At 38.0% G+C, this 10,703-nt stretch overlaps 1 protein-coding gene across 1 annotated transcript; it reads right to left on the reverse strand.

Annotated features, from left to right (window-relative positions):
- Nucleotides 1-4,199: 4,199 nt before the first annotated feature.
- On the reverse strand, nucleotides 4,200-5,155 carry LOC102006112 (olfactory receptor 147-like). The gene has a single exon (XM_005378416.1). It carries the CDS (start codon nucleotides 5,153-5,155, stop codon nucleotides 4,202-4,204), a length of 954 nt encoding a protein of 317 aa, XP_005378473.1. The 3' UTR covers nucleotides 4,200-4,201.
- Nucleotides 5,156-10,703: the final 5,548 nt, after the last annotated feature.

Consider the following 10,703-nt stretch of genomic DNA (forward strand, 5'->3'; position numbering starts at 1 on the left):
CACAATGTCTAAAGTAAACAGTATACATACTGTGCTCTCAAAGAATTCAAATATCACAGATTATTTTAAGTCTAAGCTCAGCCTTCTCCTAATCTTTGCATACTGTTGTTCGGCAAGTTAATGCCTTCTTGATTTTAGATACCCCCATGTACTTATTATATTTTATTTGTATATAGTGAGTACCCGCTTAAAGCTACCAACATGTTTAACTACTTTGCACTCCATTTTCTCTCATCCTTCCATTCCTGACCCTATGTCCTTAACTGTAAAGTGTATCTGTTGAATGTTCTTTCAGTGAGAATGTAGTGTACAGTGAATACAAAGCTGCTGGGTCTTCATCTGAAACTGCCCTATTTCACTGTCTTTCAGGAATGCACCCTTCCCTGCACACAGGATTCCAGATTGACACATTTATTTTCTCACAGCATGGGTGATATATTATTCCAGTGTTTGTGGACTGTATTTTTGCTGTAGAGAATTTTCTCTGTCTGTTTCCTTTTTATGTAAGAATATCTCTTTCTCTCTGTCTCCTGCTCTTCCATGTTTGCTCTCTTTCTATTTGCCTTGGACGATACTAAAACTGTACTATGGTAAAATAACAAGCAGCAGTTGTTGTTTAAAATTTATCTTTTTGTGTATAAGGATCCATGAGTTTTTAAATATAATTCTGCCTTTCTGGAACTTTCTGGGCTGTTATCAGACTTCTTTCTCTTTCTTTTGTGTCATTTAGGTTCTTTGTCATATTGCTTACTTTTTTATCCTTTGCTGCACATGATATAATTTACTCAGTTCCATCTTTTATCTGTTTGCTCTTCAATTTTGTCTAGTATATCACTGTATTCTTTCCATCCACTTCTAATTTCAATGTTTACATATTTCTTTCTAGAAATTTCTTTCATTTAGTTCTAATTTAAATATGTATCATCTTTTTATAGCACCTTGGTTATTTTTAGTAACCCATTATCTTTTTTTTACAACTTGATATTTTTTCATTGCGTTTTTGTTTTCTAGTAGACACTCTTTGGTTTTCCTTTTCTTTCTTCTTTTACTTTCATTAGTACATGTTTACAGTAGATATTCAAGAGCATAATATATAACATCACTCTCTTCTGAGTTCTGAACTTGGGAGAAGTGGTTTATTTATTTTAACACATACATTTGGTGATTGTGCTACCATATCTTAAAATAAATTGGTTTTGTGGTACTCTCAGTTACATGATTAAGTCTGAGGTGTGGTCGCCAGGTTTACTTCTCTCTACGGTCATATGGTAAATGCTTCCTTTAGAGTGAGCAGCTGTCTAAAAGAGACAGAAGAAAGGCAAACAGTTATTTACTCCTAAGTTAGAGACTTCCACAAGGAGAGAAACCTCAGCATCCAAGTATCCACTCTGTGTTCCACAATAACCTTTTATGGATCCATAGAGTGCTAACAGAAATCAGTGAATTTTTAATGTTTCTCTTTGTTGTATACAATTCTTTCCACTCACGTGAATCAGTTTTTGTTTGCTAATTATTTATTTTTTTTCTGAGGGAGTCCTCTTCAGTCTGATTTATCCAAATTTTCTAGAGTAGTTTTGAATTTTTAGGCACCCCAGTCTTATTTCTCAGAATGAAGCGACAAGAGAATTGCAAAGAAATGAAGGCATGAAGTAAGGACACATGTGTGAAGCCTGTCAGCAATATTAGAAGGAAAGTTTCTCAGGGAGAAAATGGAGGTACCACTCTGGGAGAAAATGGTGCAGTTTTGATAAAGGTAAAATTATGAGAGGCAAGATTCATCACGTCATTGCCTTCAAGTATACATAACAATTGATTGTGATTTTTAATTGCCTTCAAGTATACATAACAATTGATTGTGATCTTAGTCACTTTCTTTTCTATGAGAAAAATGCCACATATTCACAACCGAAAGAAAGAGTGGGGTTTTTTTGTTTCTGTTTGGTTTTGTTTTTCTTCTTTATGATTTTAGTCCATGATCAGCTGGCTCTGAGATAGAAACAGCGCAGCAGAGGTACATGGTGAAGGAAAAGGTGTTCAAATCATGGGATCCAGAAAAACAGAGCAAAAGGAGGAGTTGGCAACAACAATACACTTTCTGGGCCATGGCCCCCACGACCCACCTCCAGTCAGGCCCCATCTCTTGGCAGCACATTCAGCTACTGAACTCACCAATGGATGAATCAATCCACTGATGGGTATAGCACCCCAGTGATCCGAACACCTTACTAACATGCGAGCCTTTTGGTGGACATTTTAGTCTAAATCATAGCATCTTCTTCGGCAAACTCAGTGTAACTAAGAGGCTTCACAAGCTATATCAGATGATTTGCTTTTAAACAAATTTGAGATGAGTTTAGTAAAATTAATAAAACATCAGTATCAAATAACAAACTTAAAAGTTTTGGGACTTCTAGGATAGCCTTTCAAGGTAATTTTCCTCTTTCTGTTGAAATAAAGCACTCTTCTAGAGCAAACAGCTTATTTTCACCCTAGAGAGAAAATGGAAAATTGCTGAGTGTCATTGAAATATTACAGTTCCACCACTTTTAAAATTTCCTTTTCACTTAACTTCACTAAAGTTCCTTGCTCTCTCTTCCTCTGCACAACTTTACTTGGGATGACAGAAGCAATATGCTTCCCATTAGAAAATCTGCTTTTCATTTCAAACGAAACTCTAGGACAAATACTACTTCTCTAGCATGCTACCAGTACTCAGTGGAGTCAATTTTTGTTGTCAGAAATTAAACAAACACTCGCACATATTCTATTTGTACCTTAAATATGCACCCATAGCAACTTGAAAGTGATTCTTAAGATTTATGTTGTAAATCTATAAAAATAAAAATATACATCTATGTTGTATGCTGACTTTCTGAAAAATGAAAATGAAAGCATTTGTTAGGAGTAGATACAAAAATAAACATTTCAATGATCTTGTAAGCATTTTATTTCATGTGTTTTTATATAAAGTAATTGTAATGTGTTCATCACATTTCATTCTGCAAAGAGAAAGTTTTAATTTTGCATTTTAAAAATTGAGCAACATGGGGGCTGGGGATTTAGCTCAGTGCTTGCCTGGCAAGCACAAGGTCATGAGTTCAATTCCTGGTACCAGAAGAAAAATAAACAAACAAAAAAAATTGAGCAACATGACAACTCTTTTTACTCTATAATATTCAGAGTACCAATTCTGGAGTGAGTTCGGAATAGAAAGCATGTCAGACATCAGGATGCAAATGTGCGGAGATAGGGTCCATCTTTCCAGAAGCTCATGATTTGTTAAGGGCATCAGACAAATAATTCTTACTTAGTGGGAGCAATGTCAAGTGGATGGTAGCATAGGATAACAAAATGTGCTACGAACTATAAAGGAAAAATAGCTTGATATTGCATAGGTTAATTGAAACCAAATTGTAAAAGGCAGTTTTTATCATGGTGTTTATTTTCAATACATGTATACTTTGATTGCCATTTTATATTTTTCTCTAATAATGATGTTTTAATTATGCAACTGTTTACAAAGCAAAGAATAAAAGAAGCAAATCACTATTCTTATCTTCATGAGCAAATCTGAAGTGATGTTTTTGTCAGATAAAGTGCACTATCACACAAAAGACACACCTAATAGAATCAGGCTGTCATCAACATATCAGGGTGGTGTGTGGATAGATACTTTGTGATGTTATTCAGTTACAGTATCTATTTGTCCAAGAGATAGATAGCAAATAACAAACTAATATTTTCTTTCCACATAGCAAATAGCAAAGTAATACTTTCTTAACATTGCAATTATATAATTACTTGCATAAAAGCCAAGAGAAGAAGAGGAAAGAATAATTGAAAAGTATCATGTGGTGTGTGTGGGGGGTGTGTGTATGTGTGTGTAGTTTGTGTGTATTATTACTGGAAATTGAAGACAGGTCCTCCACACTGAGCTACAGCCTACACCTTTATTGAGATAGGCTCTCAATAAGTCACTAAGGTGTTCAGGAGAGCCTCAAATTTGCAACCACCTACATCAGTCTCCCACAGTGTTGGGATTACAGGTGTGCTCCACCACATCTGGCTTAGAAAGATCTTAAATAAAAAAGGACTCTGAATTAAAAGAACAAATGTATTCTCTTTGATTAATGTGAGTATCCAGCCATGAGGAAATCCTGATAAAATCCAAAAATTCCCTGTACAATTTCTTTGTTGCTACTCAGGAAAATACTTTTCTTCTCAGAGTCTTCTTCAGAGCAAGTTTGACGTCCTTGTTCCTCAAGCTATAGATCAAGGGGTTCAGCATAGGCCCCACATTTGTGTAAAAGATGGAGGCCACTTTCCCCTGGTCCATAGACTCTACATCAGAAGGTTGAAGGTACATAAATGATGCTGCCCCAAAGAAAAGAGAAACAGTCATTATGTGAGAACTGCAGGTGTTAAAGGCTTTAATCCTCCCCTGTGTGGAGCTGATACGGAGGATGTTAGAGATGATGAAACCATAGGAGATAAAAGTGGTGCTTGTAGACACCAAAACGTTCAAGCCAACCAGAACAAAGACCACAACCTCATTGTCATAGGTGCTCGTGCAGGAAAGCTGGAGCACAGGGAGAATGTCACACAAATAATGGTTGATGATATTGGCATCACAGAATGTCAATCTCGCCATACAGAGAGTGTGGGCCAGAGAACCCCAACATCCCATCACATATGCCCCAAATACAAAGATAGTGCAGACCCGAGGAGATAATATAACATTATATAGCAGTGGCTTGCAAATGGCGACATAGCGATCATAAGCCATTGCTATCAGTGTGTAACATTCTGTGATGACAAAAAAGCAAAAGAAATACAGTTGAGTCAAACATCCTGTATAGGAGATGGTGTTTTTCTCCAATACAAAGTTCATCAACATTTTGGGGGTAAAGACAGAAGAATAACAGATATCTACAAAAGACAGATTAAAAAGGAAGTAATACATGGGTGTGTGAAGGTGTGCATTTAGCGAGATTAAGGTAATTAAGCTCAGATTGGCCACCACAGTAACCACATAGATCCCTAGGAATATGAAGAAGAGAGGGAGTTGGAGTTCTGGCCAATCAGTTAAGCCCTCCAGGATAAATTCTGTCACGAAGGAGTAATTTCCATCCATCATTCTTCTGTGGGAGTTCATCTAGGAAAGTGAAAGAAGAGCCTAATTAGAGGAAAACTGAGCTTCTCTGAGTCATTTCTCTCCCATCAAAGGTCTGCACTCAAGTGCCCTTTTTCCGACTCTGGATAGGAAGCAACATCTTCTGATTTGTGTGAACTGCACCATCAGAGGACAGTTTCAGAGTTCCTCAAAGTGAGAAGTCTGAGCAATTGAAGTATGCAAGAGCTTCTGGAAGGTTTAGGATTTAAGGATAAGGTAAACATCAAGCCCAGGATAATTTGGCACAACAACTTTAATGGAATTGATGTTTTAACCTGCACATGTGTTTCATAACATTAAAATACTGAATGTTTGCATTGTTACAACATCATGTACCATATGCCACTAAGTCACCTCTACTCCCTAGCTTTCACTCAGGTGGGTGCTCCTCCAAGGCAGTATGGGTCAGATCCTCAGATAAGCAAGGGTCAGCACTGTGTGAGGTACAGGGATGCAGTGAGGAAAGATGCGAAGTTGAAGGATGGTATAAATCTGGTTGGTGTGGTGATTGACAGAATGAGGCATGTAGACCGGAGAAGGTCACACCTGAGTAAGAGTAACAGGGTGGGGAACGGAGTGAAGCTGAAATGTTGTCTAAGGTTCCGAGGTGGAGTAAGGGCTAGCAGGACAGTGTAAGAATGGGTGAGGGTGCATAAACCAGGAGACAGGTGGGAAAATCTGGAATGCAGTACGGGAAGAGAGTGAGGGATGTGGAAAAAATAAGGAACAAAGTATAGAGAGAAAAGTCAGGTTTAAAATGAGACATAGAGGGAAATTGATGGTAAGGAAGTTAAAAGTGAGGCAGGGTTTACAAGTGGATGAGGCTTCCAAACGTTGACTAAAACTTACAAACCCAGAGGGAAATAGAGTAAAATTCTATTGATAGAGGGTCAGATATAAGTAGGTGTTTGTATAATGAATTAGTTAGTGCCTTCCCTCTTCCTAGACTACAACTTTGTTCATGAAGACAATCTCCCTCCTTCACTATATATCCATGTTACACAGTATAGTCCTGACACATAGTTAAGACGAAAAACACATACGTCATTAATTGGAGAATAGAAGCTCATTGTAAGCCTCATATTGTCTCACTAGTGTAAGATCTGAAAGAGCGAATAAAAGCTAGGAGGTGTGATAGAGGTTATGAAACAAAAGGAAAATGCTCAAAAGTAAAGGGCAATTGGGGTGTGGGAAAAGAGAAGTGAAAGTAGGGGAAATTATGTCAGTATGTATATACAGGATAGCTAACACAGTTGTACTACTGTCTTCTGTTGCTCTACAGAAAGGAACAGTTAATGATTACTTGTTTGATCAATCTTGCATGTCTCTATTTGTTTTCCTGAGAAATCACTTTGACAATATCAATAAGTAATACAACAACCATTGTTAATTTCCTACAACTTTGTCTGTAACTCTGTTTTGTTTGTATTGCTCTGATGCTATTTTATAAATGGATGTCTGTCTGTTATGTTTTCCTTCTTTTATTTTTTAAAATAAAAAAAGAATAAAAGCTCAGTCAAATATCCCTTCTTCAGATTTGCTATCAAGTGTTTCCTGTGTTCATTTTTAATGTTTTCTTCCTTTCAGCCCTGGGCTCTGCACTGGTAACTGGTATCCCTACTTCAGAAATGGCTGGTTAACGTTAGCATAGATACTGGACTCTGCTCAAGGCCAAATAACTAGAATATGAAAAAATTTAGATCTTCTTACCTAGGAAAGCCACAGGATATCAAGGACCTGTCACACTTCACAGTGACTGGAATTTTCACTCCACACTATCCATCCCCCACCTCATTCCAAGTCCAGTAACAGGAAGATCCTCAGTGCTGTCTTCAGTAAAACGACTGATGGTGCTTAGAGTCCTTCATACCATTGGTTATGAAGTTAGAGTGAAAGAATTCTTCCAAGATGTATTACATTAGGATGCTCATGGATTTATCTTTTTGAGAACCTGATGCTAGTCCTTATTTTCTCTCTGTGGCAAATGTTTTGGGAGAAAACAATTGTAGTAATATAAGCAAAAATAGTCCTGTCAGAATCCTTAGGAATGTGAAGTGCTGATGGCATCAGGCCACCTTTGCCACTGCAGAATGACCCTGGGACTACTCCATGGAGAAATATGAAGTATTCATCTCACTGGCCTCCTGCCAAAAAGTCCACCCCAGATATAACAGAAGAAAATGATCTCTTCAGTATGGGAAGAACAATCTAGTGATACAATAAAGAAGATCTAATCTCATGTTTGGAAATCTGCAACAACTGTGTAGTACCCAGAGGCAGAGCCTCACACAGGAAACTGACATCTGTGTTTACATCTGAGTTGTGATAATCATGGTGTCTCCTTGGAGACTCCATTTTCCACTCAAATCATATCTCTACACTAGAGATTTTCTACTCCCCAATTCCATGAAGGAATAAGCTTCTATGTTCTGAATCCCTAGGTACTACAGATTAAAGAATACACTTCTCCTCCAACACACCGTATCTATAAAAAGGTCAACACTAGCATTTTACAATAAAGTGAAATTTGTGAAGCCAGGCATATAAGAACTATGGTTCTGTATACATGGACACATACAGATCAGACCCAGCCTGGGCATGGGCTTTTCCCTTGTAAAAGCATCTCCCAAGTCGGCCCCTGCTAACTTCACTGGAATGGAAATGTCCATCTCCCCCACTTTTATAAATTATAGCTGCAACTTTCCAAGTGTCCTATTTGAGAAACCAAAGTTTAATAAATCTTATTCTCAATTAATTCCAATAACCATTCTAAAATTTCCTAAATTTTCTGAACATTCTTATTAGAAAAAAGGCAATAGCATGTATCAAATATCACATATTTCCATATGTAAATATTTTATGAATCACTAAAAATAGGAAATGAATTCTCAGAAAATTACAAAAAATGAAAAGTCATGGATTTTTCCCTTGATAGATGTGAGTGGAAGAAGTACATAGAATAGTTATTTCCTCTTACCCAATATTCATAGAGTAGAAGCGTCTAACACAAAATAACATAAGCCACAAATATGAGCCACAGAGGTAACTTTTCTAGTAGTCATACTAAACAAGTAAGAGCAAACAGGTATGCAATCAGAATAAGAGGAAAGCCTTGAGACTGGAGTCAGCAGAAGACCCATATAATAATGAAGTAATAAAGTGAGTATGACTTGTGAGATATAGAGTATTGTAGCCATCAGTATAAGAGGCAGAAGTGGAGAAGAAGAATGCAGGCTGTTGGGAGTTGGTAGAAGCTGTAGAGAGGCTGTTGGAAGCTGGTAGAAACTGTTGGGAGCCTGTTGGAAGCTGTTGAGAAGCTGTAAGGATCTGTTGGTTCTCTTGGAGGAGCTTGTCATGCAGACTTTCCTGATGAGCTTGGCTGTCCTCATCTTCTAAGGAGCTCAGGACCTTGTCACTGAGAATGTTTTTGGTTCATTTTGGGGAAGCTCTGGGTCCTCACTTTGAGCATTGCTTTCTGGCTCTGGAGAGGAGGATGGTGCACTGCTCAGTCTCCTGGAGAACTTTGTCATGTTAGCTTTCCTGATTGATACTCAGCTGTTCTGGTCATGGGAGGAACTAGGGACCTCACTGTTGTTGAGGATGACTGTGGTACTTATTGTGGCATCGCTTCCTATCTCCAGTGTAGATCCCTCAGCCTTCTAGCACAGATCCTTCATTCTGCTGGCACAGACTTCCTAGATTCCACCACTGAGCTTTGGGCCTTCCCATTGCAGATCCGTGGAACAAGCCTGCATGAGATATTGTTGTGGTCCCTAGGCCTCCAGCTGGACTCGTGGGAGGCATTGTTGTAGGCTCTAGGTCTTTAGCTAAACTCATATAGGCCATTATCATGGGATCCATACCTTCAGCTGAATTCTTTGGTCTTTAGTGTGTGAACAGATGTCCTACACTCTCTTGTATATTATTCTTTGGGTGACTATTATAAATAATCTTATAAAATATGTGTCCTGTATTATATTGTTTCTCCTTGCAATAACCCCCAAACCATGATGTAGTGGTTATAGTGGTAGTCACTGTTGTGGGAAGCTAGAGAGGATAAGGCCAGCAAAATGAAGGAGAAAGCTGTCTTTGTAGAAGCAATTCTTAAAATGGCATGAGGAAAATGAGGTCATTCTAGAGGGGAAATAAAGAAGGGCAAATGGCCGGCAGGAGTCTGGATCATACCTGTTTGGGTGGGACTACCAATATACCCCACAGAATGTAGTTTATCTCTTTGTCTTTCATTCTCACAAGCTCCATTTCTCTTTCTCATGAACAACCTTATCAGTTGGATGAGATCTACTCTAATATTATGTGCTTGGTGTCGTGAAGAGATGGGAAGAGATCTTCAACAAGGGAAACAAACCAACAATAATAGCTGTCATTAATCAAACAAGGTTACTAAAATGTGCACTGCCAAGGTGTTCCTAACTAGATGTGGGATTGAAATGAGTTACCCATGAAATATGTGCAGTTTGAAAAGAAATATTCAATAGATCTATTTTTTCCATAGTAAAAATTACAAAAATTTGAATCTTATAATATCTTATTTCCTGTATTCATGAAGAAGAATGAAAAACATTGAAGTCCCTAGCACTTTGGAAAGGTTGAAAACAAAGAATAGCTGGTAAGCTTTGTTGGAGACAAAGTCACACTTCTGCCTGGTTTACTTTTGTATCCCTGTACCTAGAAGGCTGAGACAGTGCTATAAAGTGATACATACTCAAACATCCTGAGTAATTCTTTCTTGACTGACTAAATGAAAATATGCTAGAATATTAATTTATTGAGATATTTTCCTTTGAACTCTTTTTGTAGATGTAATGATAATTTAATTATTGCTCAATGTAAATCTTTTTTGTCAAAGTATTCTTTTACTTTCTTTCATATAGAAAATGGTAGACACAAAATTTCTATAACTAACATGCAGCCTGGACACATTTTACTACAGTTCAGATTCACTAAATTAGGACTATGGAGCAGCAATATGGTCAATTTTAACTATTAAATATACATAAGGTATCAACATGGTTTCAAAAGATGATGGAGACTTCCAAGAAGATCGTGGAGTGGTGAGCAGCAGAAAATCAGCCTCTCCAAGATTTGGAGTCCAAATGCTTGAATATAGCAAATGAGGAAGTGAAAAGGGGGTGAAGTTGGATTCCAGCCCAACAAGGATCTGAAGTGAGAATAGGAGCCCATGGAGAGAACAAAGAGTGGGTCCTCTGTGCATAAAAAGGAGATGGCAAATGGCGTTTTCTCCTTGAATACCAGGTTGCAGCATGAGAGAGGCAGGTGAAACCTAGAGACACAGTAACTGTGGGTGATTATAGAAGCCTTCCCAGAGAAATGCACCAATGGAACAGAGCAGTAGATGTTGCGGGCTGCAGGGGCTGGTGAATGATTTCAATTCGAATGTACCTTGGAGAGGGTGACTGGCCAGTGTACATTTTGGAAAGGGGCCAATGAAACCCCAGACTTATTCATGGGTTGGCTCCATCCTGGGGCTTCCAGTGTCAGGTTAAGGCCC

Source organism: Chinchilla lanigera, unplaced genomic scaffold, assembly GCF_000276665.1.
Source record: "Chinchilla lanigera isolate Chin_1 unplaced genomic scaffold, ChiLan1.0 scaffold00011, whole genome shotgun sequence".
Lineage (NCBI taxonomy): Eukaryota > Metazoa > Chordata > Mammalia > Rodentia > Chinchillidae > Chinchilla > Chinchilla lanigera.

Coding starts and splice junctions, on each gene's coding strand:
- LOC102006112 (XM_005378416.1), bottom strand. CDS start 5,155: ATGAACTCCCACAGAAGAATGATGGATGGAAATTACTCCTTCGTGACA.